This window comes from Lemur catta, chromosome 23 (assembly GCF_020740605.2).
Source record: "Lemur catta isolate mLemCat1 chromosome 23, mLemCat1.pri, whole genome shotgun sequence".
In the NCBI taxonomy this organism is placed as follows: Eukaryota; Metazoa; Chordata; class Mammalia; order Primates; family Lemuridae; genus Lemur; species Lemur catta.
Genome location: NC_059150.1, coordinates 1,235,874 through 1,253,142, shown reverse-complemented (window position 1 = coordinate 1,253,142; position 17,269 = coordinate 1,235,874). Strand labels below are relative to the sequence as shown.

General features: G+C 39.5%; 1 protein-coding gene across 1 annotated transcript in view; it reads right to left on the bottom strand.

Moving 5' to 3' along the window:
* Positions 1 to 17,269, bottom strand: part of NEK7 (NIMA related kinase 7) — a 116,840-nt gene that overhangs the window by 63,832 nt on the left and 35,739 nt on the right. Inside the window, exon 2 of the mRNA XM_045536420.1 lies at positions 8,634 to 8,718. Within this exon, the coding sequence (XP_045392376.1) occupies positions 8,634 to 8,690 (57 nt within the window). The 5' untranslated portion in view covers positions 8,691 to 8,718. The remainder of the gene's footprint in view (positions 1 to 8,633; positions 8,719 to 17,269) is intronic.

The window sequence follows — 17,269 nt, the reverse complement described above, 5'->3', positions numbered from 1 at the left end:
CCACCTTCTCAATCTCTTCTCCTTCCACACGTGGCAAACCACAACTCGTCTCTGAGACCCAGTCCCACTGCCGGCTTTTCTGCGGCATCGTCCTGAGCTCACTCAGGCAGCGTCACCGGCCGCTGTCTCTGTGCGTCACCCAACTCCACAGAGCTGAGCACACGCAGGCGCTGTGCTGGGCTCGGCCTCACCCTGGCTTTTCATTATCTGTTTACACCGTTGACCCCTGAATGACACAGGTGTGAACTGCACGAGGCCACTTTATATGTGGATCTTCTTCCTCTGCCACCCCCGAGTCGGCAAGACCAACACTTCCTCTTCCTCCTCTTCCTCAGCCTACTCAACTGGAAGATGATGAAGACAAAGACCTTTATGATGATCCACTTCTACTTAATAAATAGGAAATACAGTTTCTGTTCCTGATGATTTTCTTAATAACATTTCCCTTTCTACAGCTTATTTTATTGTGGGAATACAGTACACGGTACATGTAACACAGCATGCTGTGCTGACTGACTGCTTATGTTATCGGTGAGGCTTCCAGTCAGCGTCAGCGGTTAAGTTTTGGGGGAGTCAGGAGGTATACATGGATTTTCAACTCCACGCACTCACCTCCCTGTTGTTCAAGGGTCAACTGTACACACACATAGACATATATTTCTTCTGCATACGCTGAGTTTCTCAAAGGTAGAGACCAAATTTTGGTTTTTTTGCTTTGTATCCAGATGCCTTTAAGTAAACAATAAATATTAACTAAGCGAATGTACCTGAAAGAACCTAATGAACGTAAAAGGCTTTCGACACAGAGTGCATGACTCTAACCACGGACAGGCTCCAAGCAGAACGCAGTGGAGAAGCCGCAGGCTGCGGGGGAAAGCACACCGACCTACACGGCGGGGCAGCCTCCGCCTCTAACAGCTTCCAACAGGCGAATTCAGGGAATTCCCTTTAGTGCCCTTATTAAAGGTGTCTTTAGTGATAAGTCATTGTCCCTGCTAGAGAGACAGGGAAGCACTGAGCACTGCGGCAAATCTGTCTTGCTCCGAAGTCTGACCCAGGCGCGGTCTCACAGGAGAATCCACTGCGTTCCCATAGAGCCCGTGGAAAAGGCACAGGTTCTCGAGTCAGTCACCAAGGCCTGGGCCCAAACCCCAGTTCCGGTGCTCAACATCCGCGCCGGGCAAGCCGCCCAAACCTGTCTTCTCCCTCTTGTAAGACAGAGTAGGCCGCCCTCAGAGACCCGCGTCTGAGCGAGACACGGAACGGGCGGCACCTGGGCAGCCACGCGGGCACCTCTGCCGACCTGCCCTCCCCGAAGCGCCAGCAGCAGCCTCCCAGCACCTCTCTCTCCAGCAGGGCTCCTGTGTTGGTGCCGCCTCCTTCATGTGCTCCAGTTTTCAAGCTAAAATTCTTCTTTAGTCCCTATCTGAATTTCCTTTTCTAGTCCCTTTTACTCTGGGCCACAACTGGAGTCTGCCCCTACCTGGTGACAGACGTCCGGCACGCCGAGGGCACATGTCACTGGAGTTCCAAGTTCTCCCCCCATCACGGTCCCTGCCTCCAACTGGGCTATCCCACTTGGCATACGGGTATCTTCCTGGCTTAGATGGAAACATCCTACCCCTTGGTTATAAGACTACTTGGGTGACAACACAGTCTGTCTAGCTGTAGCCATTCTGTCCAAAGTCCTTTTAATAATTCTTAGGGGAGGAAGCGACATTTAATACATAAAACCATGTTTGGTGGCAATTACGTTATCTGACTGGAACATGCTTAAAATAAGGTTAAAAATCACAAACTGAAGAGAACAAGTGGTCCAAGGCCCATAAACGCTACTGGTTCGACAATGAATGCTTTTCATGACAAAAGAAAACCGAGAGAGGACAGGGCTAAGTCAGCAAACAGTGTCTCCGAAAATGGCTGAAGGCTACATATCGAGTTCCGTATTTCCACACGGACTCATGTTTAGAAGAAGTCTCAAAATATAACTAACATGGATAGCATAAACGTAAGCCCGCACAGACTGTTTTTTGACACCACTTTATTTCTTACATTCCTAACTACAGAACATCCACAACCCCTCACGGAACAGGCATAATTAAAACCGATCTCGGAAGCATGTGTATTACACTTCTGCTGTAAATTATTCAGTTTAGGCTCTTGAGATGTACAAATCTACACACTAACAGGCCATATTATAAAAGCATTCTGAGATCTCAGAAACATAAAATAAATATTGAAAATCACATATGACAACTAAGAAGTTAAACCCTAGAATGAGTGAAGCTTTATACAACACCCGTAACATTCTGGGCTCTTATTAATGAAGCTCTTGTTGATGCGAATACACCAGATCTTGCTAACTCATTGGGATTAACTTCTCCATGTCAGTCTGTATTTACTGTGCTTCTTTCACATAAACACTTTTCAATTTAAAATAAAATTCATTCCGTGTGCCACTGACTCTCATTTTCACAGGTGCAGACTCCTTGAACAATTAACAATTTCTTAAGACTAAATTAATTTCTTTAATTTGCGTTAAATTTGAAGGCAAGGACATTTACTGAGCAATAAGATAATTCATGATAACATTGTGATGATAATTCTCTCCGGGGAAATTAGAAGAGTCACAGCATGAACTCAACAGACTCCCCAGAGAGAAAATTATATCCTGATCCTAGAGGTATTGTTATCAATGATCTAATAAATAAGCCAGTATTAATTACAATATTTAACACCATTAATAAGGTTTTCATTGTTATTGCAAATTCATCTCTTACTGGTGATTTTCACGTACCACTTACTTAGGTAAATACATTACTTTACATGTTAATATTGTTGAATTTCTCCAAAATTTAAAAGTAACAAAACTTTAAAATGCCCTTCAATTTTATTTAGCAATAAGGCTCGTGCTGTGAACTTTTATCTTTAAAAAGACGTTACTCGTCTGCAACTACACAAACTAGAATATCCTTTCTGACAATATCTAACATAATATTGTCACAAATCATTTTCTACAGATCTCATTAGAAACCAAAAAAGACAAACGAAATACACCACATGTGCCAGCCAGGCCTAACTATTTGTGCTTCTTCCCATTGGAAAAATTATTTGCCTAAAATTTCTTTAACTATTTTAGAAGTAACATATTCCTAAAGATTCCTAAGTGGCAAAGACTTACATCAGTTTACACAATATGCCATTAATCACTATAACTGGCTGTTTATCAAAATGAGGAAATTCACTATAACATAAGAAAAATGAGTGAACAAATATAACCAATTATCTAATGAAACATTTATAAGACCCTGGTATTTGTTGCACTTAATCATCATTAGTTATGTTACCCAGCATCACAGTTACTGCATCCAAACGACGTAACCAAAAATACTGATTATCTCTCCTAGGTTACCATAAGCACGATAATTAATTGGTGGTAAGGTTCTCCCTTCTCCAGTACTTCCCCACGAGCACCACCAGCTACACCTGATAAAATTAAAACTAGAGAGGAAAAAGCCTCTTACGGAGAGAGACAGGGAAAGAAGAGGTTTGTAAAAAATTATTCATTTATTCCACAAATATTATTAGGGGGAAATAAAACATAAAGACAACAAACAAATACATAGTAGTATCTAATATTTATTCTGCATATTTAAGTACTATTTAAGTACTATGCAGAGAAATAAAATAGGGTGATGTGCTAGAAAATGGGTGGATGGTTACTTTGATTGGATCATTTAGGGATGATCTTGCTGAGGACGTAACATTTACAATGAGATTGAAAGACAAGAGGGAAAGGGAACAGCAGCTGCAGCAGAAACAGCAGCTGCAGAAAACGTCCTGAGGAGGCAATGGGTTTGCTGTGCTCGGGGACAGGCGAGAAGGGCGCTGGGCTGGAGTGGGACAGTCAGGGGTGCCAAGGCCTGACTGAGGTCACAGAGGTGACAGCGCTGACGAATTGCACGGCACTCGGACCGCAAGAGTGAGGAGCCTGGGCCTGAAGCAGGGGACACCACACTCCACGAGGACAGCCCACGGTGCCACGGGGAGAAGGGACCGGGAAGGAGGACGAGCGGAGCAGGGGTGGGAGCGGGAGACCAGACAGAAGGCCGCAGATAGCGCGGGGAGCTGCCGCAGGCTGCAGACAGGAATGGAGCTGGGATGGGATCTGGGGCTGAGGAGGAGGAGCCAGGGACACAGAAAAATCAAGGGTGACAGAGCCCCCGCCACCATTAGTGGGACGAACTAGGCTAAAGCAGCAGCAGTTTGGGCAGAGAAAAATATACATATTTTATTATATATAATTATAATAAATAATGGGATGTGGAAAAAAGCCATGGGTAGAGGAATCTGTGGGCCAAGAGAATCACTGGCACCATGTTGTCACTGCCATCATCATCATCATCATCATCACCCCTAATATTTAACGAGTGCTAACTATGTGCCAAGCACCATACTGAAAGCTCCACATCAATTCGATGAGGTAAAAACTATTACTCTTCTCATTTAATAAGAAAACCGAGCTCACAGATGTTAAATGACTTGCCCTGCATCACACAGCTGAGCAGTGGGGGGCCAAGAACTGATCCCAGGACAAACAGGAAAACACTTTTATAGGTAACATACATTATAATGAGCCTGTGCTCACTATTTCCCAGTAGTGACTGAATCTCCCTGAATTCCGCCTGAAACCATCCCCTCACCACTTGGACCTGGAGGTAGAAGAAAGCCCTGGGGTCATCAAGATGCGGCTGAATCCGAGTCCACAACAGGCAATGGCACAAAATGCAGCTGGAAAGTAAAAGGAGACCAGATGATGCAGATCTGTTAAGTCACATAAATAAATAAAGAATTCATCCTAAAAGCAATAAGAAACCAGAAGGAATAAAATATGTATTTTAGAAAGATGACTCTTGCTGCGATGTAGAGAATGGACTAGAAATGGTAAAGATGAGAGGTGGTAAAGATGCCAGTTACAAAGCTGCTACAATAACCCAGGCATAAGAGGGCAGTAATCTAAACTAGAGCAGTTATAGTCAGATACCTCCCCTGCCAGGTAAACACCTAAATCAATCTGTTTTAAAGATAGAGTCTAGTGTCTGCTAACATTAGATATGAGAGCAGAAAAACAGGAGGAAATCAGGAATGGCTCTAAGTTTTAGCCTCAGCAACTGCAAGGACAGACTTGCCTCTAACTGAGACAGAGAAGACTACGGGTCTTCAGTTTGAAGGGAAATACTTGGAGTTCGGTTTTGGACACATCAGGGTTGAAACATGCACATTTGATGTCAAGTAGGCAACTGGATACGTGAGTTTGGAATTCGGGCCGAGGACCAGGTTGAGATATAAATTTCAGAGTCAGCAGCACAGAATCATGAGCCCGGGAGGGTCACCAAGTGAGGTGTACAGGTAGAGAAGAGGTCTAGGAATTAAGCCTTGGGTGTGCTCCGCTGTTGAGAGGTTCGGAAGGTGAGGAGAAATCAACTAAGGAGAGACCGACCAGTAAGCCAAGAGAAAACAAGATTCCTGGAAGCCAAGTGAAGAGCAGGTTTTATGTTTAACTTTATCATAAAATAAAGCCCTCTTCATTCAATAATCAGAAATCAAAATATTTACAAAATATTAATTGTAAACTTCCATTGTTTAAAATTAGTCTTATAGTAAAGAGCAAAAATTCTACTATTTCTCTGTCACCACCTTTTATATAGTCCGAACTTTAAAAAAAGCTAAATCCATTGTTCCACAAACAAGAGTCCAAAGGCAATGAAAATATATAGAATAAGAATCTAGTCAAAATATCCTTTTTGTACCTTTTAGAGTGGAAAGGGAAGGGAGGAAGGAAGGGAGGAACTAAGGAGGGAAGCAAGGGGAGGGGAGGGAGGGGAAGCAAGGGGAGGGGAGGGGAGGGGAGGGAAGGAAGAAAGCTGACAGAAGAAATTTCCCCTAAGTTTTATGTCCCCTAAGTCTTCATTAAACATTAATAAAGATACATAAATCTCACATTGTAAAACTCAAAAAAAAGGAACTCATACTGTGCCAAAAATGAGACCACATATTATGCATTATGGGGTTAGAGTATTCATCTTGAAACACGAAACAGTAAGGAAGGATATGCTGAGAATATACAGTACTCATCATGATAACAGGAAATGGTATTTGACACGTAGAAACTGACCTCCCTCGTTTTCTGTGTCCAGACTTACGTTAGCATCGCAAAGTGGAGGAAGCCGCGGGCTGGCCCTGTGTTGCCTGTCACCCCATTACTCGGGCCGAGGGTGTGGAACCAAACAAACCAAGGCTGTCGCCCTGAGCAGAACTGTCCCTTCTCCGTCTTTTAAAACAATTCTATGAGAGCAGTAACACTTTCCAGAGACTTAACAAGCAATAATGCCCCTTCCTTGCCGGTCTCCCACCAGCAGTGGGAAGCAGAGAGGGGGGAATCCTTCTCCCTCCCCCAACAAGGCAGCTGGAACCTGGGACAACACTCGCCTTCTCCTGCAGGAAAGGGGTCCCCACACAGGGGCAGCAGCAGGACGCAGGGACGAAAGGAACAGTGTGAAAAGAAATGCGGAACCACTTCTGTAATTCTGAAATTACGCTGTGTGGCAGCCTGGGGCTCGCAGGAAAACAATTACTTTTATTTCTGTCTCCTACTGCCGCTCGACCTTGCCTGGCAGGGGGGTCAGTAGGAGGCCAAAATCCAAAAGGAAAGTGCTTATTTTCCCCGCTTTGAAACACGGAGTAGTTCAAAACTGTGAATTTCAAAATCCTAACATGAACTACCTAATTTTTAGAGGTGTTCTTTTATTGCTTTTTCTAGAAATAATATAAAACAATAGTGTCTGTGTATGTGCACAAAATGGGCACTGATGTCTATATTTAATAGAGGTTATTATAATCCTGACAATATAATTTATGACCATAACACAAAATACAGATGCCAGATATTAAATAAAGACAAAAAATCTTGAAATTAAAATACTGGCTTACTTTAAGCTAAAGGGTCCCTTTATTCAATACTGAAAATTCAGATAGGTATTAACACAATAAAAAAAGCAATATAAAAGTGTGATTAAGTAAAGGGCTAATTTAAACCTGTTAAATTTAAGGAGTCCCTGCTTGGTTTCAATCACATATTCTTGCTGAGTTCCCGCTACCCACGGGAAATTGAGGGACCACGGGGCACCCAAGGTAGGTGAGAGACAGTCCTTCCCGCAAGGAGATTTTAACCTAACAGAAGAGATAAGGGAAATGCCCGGATGGAAATGACACCAAAGTGTCAGAAATACATTAGAAGAAAGATGCAAAAAAATATGATCAAGTTCCCATGGAAAGATACTGCACTGGAAAGTTTAGAAAAAGCTTCGTGGTAGTCATGGCATTTTAGAGATGGGCAGGATTTCAAAAATTGGAGGTGGAAGATGGAGAGTAAAAAAATTGAGCCAAGCCACAGACACAGAGAAGATCATTTTTTTGTGGTAGTTATTTTCTGAACTATGCTTCTGGTAGAAGTCAGTAGATAGACTAAAAATAAAAAAGGATTCCGTAGAGAAATACGTTTGGAAAACACTACAGCCTCTCTCTGACATTCCCAATGCACATTAGCACAGGAAAGGCTCTGAGGAAGTGCTGCCATATGTAACTGTTTACCCCAAGTCTCCCAAACCCATTTGACTACAGAATTCATTTTAAAGAACATCAATTCCCCAAATGTTTTTCCCCAGAAAAGTATTTCCCCAGAAATGCTATCCAGGCAAAACTGGGACAAGGCCAGCAGAGTGTGTCTGAGACACACTGCAGTGAGCCTCACACACCAAGCTGGGAAGCAGAGTCTTTCTGAATGACACCAATAAAAATGAGGTGCTGCCCCACAGAGGGGTGGCATTTGTTACTTAAACATGTCATAGAACTTTATGAAAAGTCTCCATATCATATGCAGGATGGTAAATAATGAATTCCAATAATGCATGTACATTTTTTATTCAGACATTCTTTTACTTCATTTTATGTTACAAGAGACAAGCAACTATTTAATAGGAGAAACACATTACTGTGAGAGGGAGAGAGAAGAGGGACAATGACGGAAGGTACCTGTGGGCCAAGCGGGACCAGCCCACCAAGGCAGAGGCAGGTGAGCAATGCAAACGCCCTCCCTGGGCGCAGCCCGACCTGCTTCTGTCTCCCCTCCCTAAGCCTAATATTAAGCCTTATAGCCTATCGGCTGTTCAGATAAAATTAAAAGCTACAGCTGCCCTTTTGTTTCCATGTTTGTATAGGAGAACTAAGAATTATAAAACAGTATTTTAAAACGGTTCTATCGAAATATCAAATTTCACCCCATAAATATATACAATCATATGTCAATTAAAAAACAAAAAAAATACACTACACCTAAAGAATTACACCTGAAGTTTATACTAATTATACCTAAAGCCAATTACAACTAAAAGCCAAAAATAAAATAAAACTGAAAAACAACAAAACAGAAAACAATTCTGACTAAAACTTGGAAATTCAAAATTAAAATGTTTTGACTAATTTACTTCCTGAAGGACTGCAAACGTACTGCCTCCTCACTCACACGCGAGTCACACATCTACACGCTTCTGCCCACCTTCCCCAGAAGACATTACCTGCGGCTGGAACTGAGGAACAGGCTGCCCTTGCATTCCTTGAGATTGCTCATCCATCGTCCGAAGCAAGAGGAACTTTAAAACTCTGCAAAGATATAAAGGTGAAATTTAAATAATGTAATCATTACTGATTTATGTCATTCATCATATACTTGACACGTGCATTCAAATACTAGAGATTTACCTGATGCTTCAAAAATTAATCACTAAGATATCTCACATTCCTACTTCCGGCATCTGCTACATCCAAGCTCTGTTTAGCTCACACAAATATTCACTGTCTCAACCATTTCCACTTCTCCAAGGTAGCATTATGTGCTCAGAGAATCCTGTTTACCAAGATGAAATTCTTTTATCTCCATTCTGCCTTGAAGATCAAAGACACTCCCCTCACAGTGCCACCACGAGTAGAAAAAGACCGTGGGAAGCACCGATCATCGTGCTCAATATTTTACATCCCTAAAATGGACCTTACCTTCGTATTCTAAAAATCTCAGTGCTTTTATTCTTTCATCCAACTGTAATGTTTATCATGATTTTTAGGTTTAAAATTACAAGGCCCATCATCCTCACATAAGAGTGTTTCTTACTCTTACTTGCATACTTTGCAATTATAGAGCGTTCATCCACTAATTCCATAACCACAGGCTGAGACCAGTTCTATGTCAGGCACCACACAAGACTCAAAACCTGAAATGTGAGTGAGATGCAGCTATCAACACCAAGTGTTTCTAGCTTCTTTATAAATGTTAATTTATATCTAAAATCTTTGAGTCAAAAAACTGGGGTCCCTTTTAAATGGGATTAGCTGGTTGAGAAACTAAAACACATCTTCAGTTCATTAAACTCTTTAAAAAGCAATAAAAATATTCTGGAGATGGGTTATTTGTATTGCAAATATCTTCTTCCACTCTGTGACTTCTCTTTCTAAAACCTTCCCAATGGTGTCTTTCAATTATCTAATGCACAGGAATTCATAATTTTAATGTGGTCTAAGTAATCAATCTTTTTCTTCATCATTAGTGCTTTGTGTACTATTTATGAATTCTTTGCCTACTCTAAGTTCTCATATTATTTTCTAATGTAAGCTTTATTGTTTTACCTTTCATATTTAGATCTATAATCCACCTGGAATTAAATTTTTCATACGATAATTAAATTTTTGTATGATTTTGTATGATATAAGGCAAAGTCAGTATTTGTTTTTCCTTGTAGATAGCCAATGGCCCTCAAATGATATATTGAAAAGACTGTCCTTTACCACATTGCACTGCTGCTATGTCACACATCAAGTCACTATATTCATGTGTATGTGTATATATATTAACATATCTGTGCTTTCATTTCTGTTCCATTGGTCTATTTGTCTACGCTAACACCCACACTACACTATATGATGTGCTATGCGTATTACTACTACTGCATATAATTACAGTATTCATTACTATAGCTTCATTATAAAGTCTTGATATCTACTTAATTACATATCGGATTTTAATATAAATTTTAGAATCAGCCTGCCTGTTTCCTAAAAAAAAAAAAAAAGACTGTTGGGATTTAGATTGAGATTACACTGACTCCATAGATCAATGTGACGAGAAACAGCATCTTAGTAATATCGGATCTTTAAACTTACGAATACAAAACATCTCATTTATTTTAGGTTTAATTTCTTACAATAATGGTTTTCAGTTTCAATATACTGGTCTTCCACATCCTTTTTCACATTATTTCCTAAGTTTTTTATACTTTTTGATACTATTGTAAAGGGTGATTTTTTCATTCAATTTTCTGACTTGTTAGTGTGCAAAATAAAATTGATTTCTGTGTATTGACCCTTTATCTGACAAAGTTGCTAAACTCAATTATTACTTCGAGTAGCTTTTTTGTAGATTCTTGCTTTATTGCAATGGCTAGAACCTCTACAATGAATAGAAGTAGAGAAGAGACCTTCCATGGGCGCCTCCCTCCAGGAACCTCCACATGTTCAGCCACTTGGAGGTCTCCGCACCCTGCCCTCGTGGGCCTTTTACGGAGACTTCATTGGATGGTCACAATTGACAACCAAGCAGAACTGTAGCTGGACAAAAAGGGATGGTCGAATCCTAACAGACATAGTGGGGAGATCCAGCAAGGCCTGTCTGCTCAGACTGTTCTTGTTCTCTCTGTGCAGCATCCTTCCTCCGGGGTATGGGGCAGGACCCCTGCTGAAATGGGGGTCTCATGACCCACAATCAGACAAGGCAGGGCAGAGAATTTCGTTATGGCCAGCTTCACGGCAGAAAAATGGAAGAAGATTCCCAGCTTGGGAAGAGAACGAAGCTGGGGAAAGGAGGGCAGGAGAAGACTAGAGAGACATTCTGTTTTCGGAAGCCTAAAGCCCCCCAACATGACAACAAAGACTGTAACAAGGGCTGTGGGAGTTATGAACCAGGAACCATAGACAAAACCTATATATCCAAATATTACACTAAGTACAATGAATAAAAGCAACAAAATTTTTTATAATAGCTAACATAGTTCCATATATCACTAGATTAATGCTATACTATTATTTAATATTATAGAATATGCCAATGTTTATATACTGATTTAATACCATTACTTATAAAGTCTTCAAAGATAATTTCTTTATACTAATCCTTTTACAAATGACACAAAACACATTTTATATATAAAATATATTGAATACGTATTCAGTCTTCTATATTGTAAGTTCCGTGTTTCAGGGACCTTTCTCTACCATCCACAGCTGTATCTCCAGGGCCTGGGTCAAGGCCTGGCACAAAACAGGTGGATGGACAAGTATTTAATGAATGAATATATGCATGCCTATCGAAAAAACACCAAATAGTTATTTCTACAAATTAGGTATGAAGTCGATGAGGGAAAAAACTATCATCAAATTCAACAAATATTTAATATATTTTTTGAAAATTCCAATGTGCAATCAGAGTTTCTCTATAACTGATTCTTGCATCATGTTGTGAAACCTTAAATATGAAACTATGTGCATAGCAATCTAAGAGAGATTTCAGATAAACACTTTCAGTAAAAGTTTTTATCTTTCGATTTTTCAAAATTGTAAAGAGTTGAAGTACACTAATCCAAACATATTTAATAGTTTCCTTCTCTTGAAATGAACTTTCACTTCAATCTTCAAGGTTATTCATAAAATCTTCAATATTCTTTCAGTTATATGTGACATTCAAATATTCTGAGAGTATTAATAAGACATATTTCATTGACCGAAACAACTATAACTGATGAATAACAACATAAAAAGATCAACTATATTAAAATAGCAACGCTACCCCCACCCAAAAGAAAGTTATTAACTTAGCTGTATATGTGACACCAAAAAAATGAAAGGGTAGCATGGAAGTTTTAGGGTGACTGATACTTGGCAGAGCCTGAACACTGAAATCCAGAACTAAATATTTTTCTTGGCCCCAAGTCACTGTTCAGCAGGAATATTCCTGACCTCACCCTCCTGTCTCCATTTAACTGCCTGAGTCATGCAGTATTTTCCATCATCAAGCAAGTGACATATCTATATCAGACAACGCAAAGAAAATTAAGTATGAGTACTTAAGAATCAATAGTTTATTCTTACAGTTCTGTGTTATCATGGGTAAGTTTTTAAGAACTACTAAGATAACTACCAGATCTTTGAAGAGAATAATGAACGTTCCTAGTGCATTCTAGTCTCAACATTTATAACTGAACACATTCAACTAACCCAGCACCAATCCTGGTCCACAGCCATTCTCCACGTGAGGAGTCAGGGCTCTGGACAAACGGTTGGTTTCGGGGCTGGAGCTGGGAAACATCTTATTGTGCCAAAAACCAAGGCAGCGCTCAAAGAACAGAGTGACCATGTCAAAAGGACATGGAAGCCAGCTGGAATACCTTCCCACGGGCACACTGGGACAGTTTGAAAGTAACAGGTCACATAGCTCATTGAATAAAGTAAGAACACATGAGTGCATAAAAAAATTAATAAACAGTGGAAAGGGGAAGTTATTTCTTACAAAAGAATGCCACCTAATAAAGAATGGTAGAATTTAAAAATCAATATCTGTTAGTCATCACAGAAACAACTGATTCAGGCAAAAATCGTCAATGGATTCTAAATCAGTGGAGCAAACCATTTACATTGTCCCACAATATATTCTTCACAAAACACACCTACAAACTACAAAGGGGAAAGAATAATTTCATAGTAAAGAACTTGGCAGACATTACCACAGCCAAGTAACTGAAGTGAGCATCATCAGCAACGGAACATACAGATGTGTGCCTCCAAGTACCGCGCACTTAGCAGCAAGTAACACTTCTGCGAGGTTCCTGCCAAAGATGCAGACTCCACATTGTTTCAATTTATTTTTCAATTGACAAATAAAATTGTATATATTTATTGCGTACCATACGTTTTGAAATATACATACATACCAAAATGGCTAAACTGAGCTAATTAGCATATGCATTACTTCACATACCTATCCTTTTTGGGGGTGAGAACACAAAATCTACTCTCTCAGTAATTTTCAAGAATATGTTGTTAACCACAGTCACCATATTATACAACAGATCTCCTGAACTTAAAACTCCCCCTTAACTGAAATTTTGTATCCTTTGACCAATATCTCAATCCCCCCCTCCCCCACCTTCATGGCTGGTAACCACGGTTCTAGTCTCCACTCCTTTGAGTTCAACTTTCTTAGATTCCTCACGTGAGATCATGCCGTATTTGTCTTTCTGTGCCCAGCTTTTTTCATGTAACACAATCCCCTCCAGGTCCACCTATGTTGACTCAAATGACAGAATCTTTTTTAAGGCTAAATAGTATTCTCTTGCCTATATATACATTTTCTTCATCCATTCGTCCATTGATGGAAACTTAAGTTGTTTGCATATTTTGCCTATCGTGAATAATGCTGTAATGAACATGTACTGAGATACCTGTTTGACATGCCGATTATATTTCCTTTGGTTAAAACACAGTCGTGGGATTGCTGGATCATATGGGATTGCTGGGTCATATGTTAGTTCTATTTTTAATTTTTTGAGGAACCTCCATACTGTTTTCCATAATGACTATACTAATTTACATTCTTACTAACAGTGTTCAAAGTTTCTCTTTTCTCCACATACTTGCCAGCACTTGTTATCTTTCGTCATTTTTGATAATAGCCTTTCCAACTTGTTTGAGCTGATATCTCATTCTGGTTTTAATTTTCATTTCTCTAAAGATTAGTGATGTCAAGTATTTTTTTCATATCACTGTACTGGTTGGCACAAACCCTGAATTTAATCATGAGAAAATACCACATAAACCTAAATTAGGGATATCTATAAAATAACTTGCCTGCCCTCTTCTAAAAAGGCAAAGGGACAATGAAGAACTACTCCTGTGAATTAGATGCATTCCCTTGTGACAAGACCTTGCATTTCTTTCAGTTAGAACTCAAGCAAGTAGAACCTCATGAACAAAAACTATCAAAGAGAATAGGCAGAATGAAAATGATGCCTGGTAGAAGGCTAAAGATGGAGGAGGAAAAAGTTAAAGAGCATAACAACATGGCAAATTTAAATAAAGATCTATATGAAACAACAGATAAAAGTGATTATGGAATTTAAAATGTATCTAAAATTAAAACACATGAATACCAATATATAAATAGAGGGGATACACAGAGTTAAAGGTTCCTATTAGAATGTCTGGGAAAAGGAAAAGTACAAATTAGCATTCTTTATTTTATTTCATTTTCATTTTTCCAGTCTACATGCTTTTTAACATTCATTTTTAGTACTTTTTAATTAAGGCATAATTTATATACAGTAAAATTGCCATTTTCAGTGTACAATTTCTACAAGTTTAACAAACTCAGTCATGTCACCAACCTCCAGAATCAAAATATAGACCAGTACATACAGTTCTATCAGCACGTACAAATTCCCCCATGTCCCTTTAGAGTCAAACCCTCCCCCCAGTCCCTGCAACCACTGATCTGCAGTCTGTCCCTACGGTTTTGTCTTTTCTAGCATGTCATATAAACGAAGGCTTCTGAACGTGACTTCTTTCACTTAGCATGGTGCATTTGAGACTCATCTATCTTACTGGGCATGTAGTCTGTTCATTTTTAATGCTGAGTAGTACTCTATTGAATGGATCTATCACAGCTCATCCGTTCTCCAACTGAGGGGCATCTGCACTGCTTCCAGTTTGGGGCAATTATGAATAAAGCCATTATTATAAACATTTGTATACAGGTTCACACATAGCTTTTCATTTCACTTGGGTAAATATCTAGGAATGGGACTCCTGGGTAGTATGAGATTTCACAAGTTAAGGATGCATGTGAAATAGCAGGTCTTTATTTAGTATGAGAAGTAATGAGACACAGAAAATGAAGGTACCTCTGACTGCCCTGCACCACCACACATCTTCCTGGTGGTCCCAATGATGTTCCCTTTACTCATTCTTTTACTGTTCTTTAATAAGATTATGACAAAAAACTGGATATCATATTTGCCTACTGGATTTGTATTTTTATCAACCCATCAAGTGAGAAACAAGGATTTCTAACAAATTTCTAACAAAATTTCTGACAAATTGAGAAAAGTAATGAACATTTCAATTTTGGGGAAAAGTAGATATTACCTTCCCCTGATGATTCAATGTATTAGAACGGACATAAAATAGCCAAGTGTATGCTGAAAGCATTATAAATGCTATATTTTCATTGAAAAATTAAGCCCATTGAAGACAGTTGCTTATGAATTCCTACTCTTATTCCTAAAAATGCATACAGTTATTAACTAACCCATAGAAATGGAATACTGAAAAAAAAGCACAGATAACCAGAGAAATACTTAAACTATTAAAAATAGCTTTTTTGATTGAAATAATTTATGCAGAATTTTTTTCAAGGCATTGAAATGAATAAAAGTTCACAGCACTTGGCAAACATCTTTTTCTTTGAACTAAATCATTTTAGAGCTGTTGCTGTATTTCAGACATGTTTTCTAAAACATTTGATCATTTCCCATTAGGGCAACACACTGAGAAAGAAGGATTCTACATTAGGATGCAGGTAGGTGTCCACTAAAACAGCATTTTAAAGTTGTTCTGCACTGAAGCATCACTCAAAAGCAACAAAATAAAGGTTAAGATAATTAGGACTAATATTTTTATTTTGGTTCTTGCTGACACCTGCTGGTTCAATTTTATCTTCTTCCTTAATAGACATTGATATGTTTGGAGTCTTAAATATAGAGGCTTGTAGCAGATGAAATAGAATCCTTAGATTAATCAAGGGACCACTGACCCAAAAACCAAATGAGCACGTATCAGCCAATTACTTTCCATATCCACTGGTTTTTACTGAAATCAGTGCTGTGCCTATTACTAAAACTCACTTCCCAATGAAATTACTTCGTAGAAATCCTGTTATCTAATATTTTGATTCTGCCTAATTAGCTAATTCTGAAACTAAAGTTACAGTTTTTAACTTAAACTGCAAAAAGCATGTAAATAGAACTCAAAAATGAAAAAAATAAAAAAGGATGTCTTAAAAAATGTTATACAAGGTCATTTTTTTGTTTATCAAATTCCAAATCCTATACTTGTGAAATAAGATATGTGGTCCTTACTAAGTCCTCAAAATTTTATTTTCTTCCTTCTCTCTTCCTTCCCCTACACCCGTTATAAAGAGAAGTGGCACTTTCCTCTTTGGAATGTGTTTCATATTCCTAATAATAAAAATAGTTTAAAAAATGCCTCTACGGAGGAAAAAATGCTACAGTAAGTCGCTTTTTCACTTATTTTTTACCAGCTTTTACTCTTTCTCTAGCTTAGCCAACCTAGTAAGAAATAGACTCTGTGAACCATTATTAAACAGGCAAAAGGATTAACTCACATCCAAGACCGGACTGAAGGACATATAAGAGAAAGCCAAAAACAGTGCCGTGTATGCCGTGAGTAAATACTTTCCCTTCACTCAACAAGTACACACTAATCTACTTCCACCAGAGCAAATACAGTGATTTAAACTTAATTATTTTGGGCAAAAACCATCCCGAGCGCAGGCTATGAGTCAGTAGTTCTCAATCATGGCTGGTCACCTGCAGAGCCTTTGGTTGTTTTTTTTAAACTATAGCCGCTTGGGCCACCCAACTCCCACCCTCGATGACAACTGGATAGGTCTGAAGCGGGAAATTCATTTCTCTATTTGGAAGTACATAAACAAAAAAGGCACAGGGATGATTATGACGCACAATTAGGTTTGAGACGGGGTCAGCCCACTTTCAGGGGAGCTGTGTCCAATAGTGACCAGCGCTCGGCAGCGGCGGCCAGAGCTGCCACGTTGCTGCCCCCACCGACAAAGATGCAGGCAAAGAACACGGAAGAAACAACCCACGCCCAGCACCTTTCTGAGTCTACACTGGACCCAGACAAAAGTGAGCAGCGCGGTTTTTACTCAAGGACGCTGAGTGACGACTCAGTGGAAGGAGGAGAAGGGGGAAGGCAGGGAGGGGGCAGCAGCGCCAGCAGCGGAAGACGGACCACCCCCAGGGCGCTGCGATGGTCAACATTGTTGCCATTATTACATGTTATTATATATCAAAAG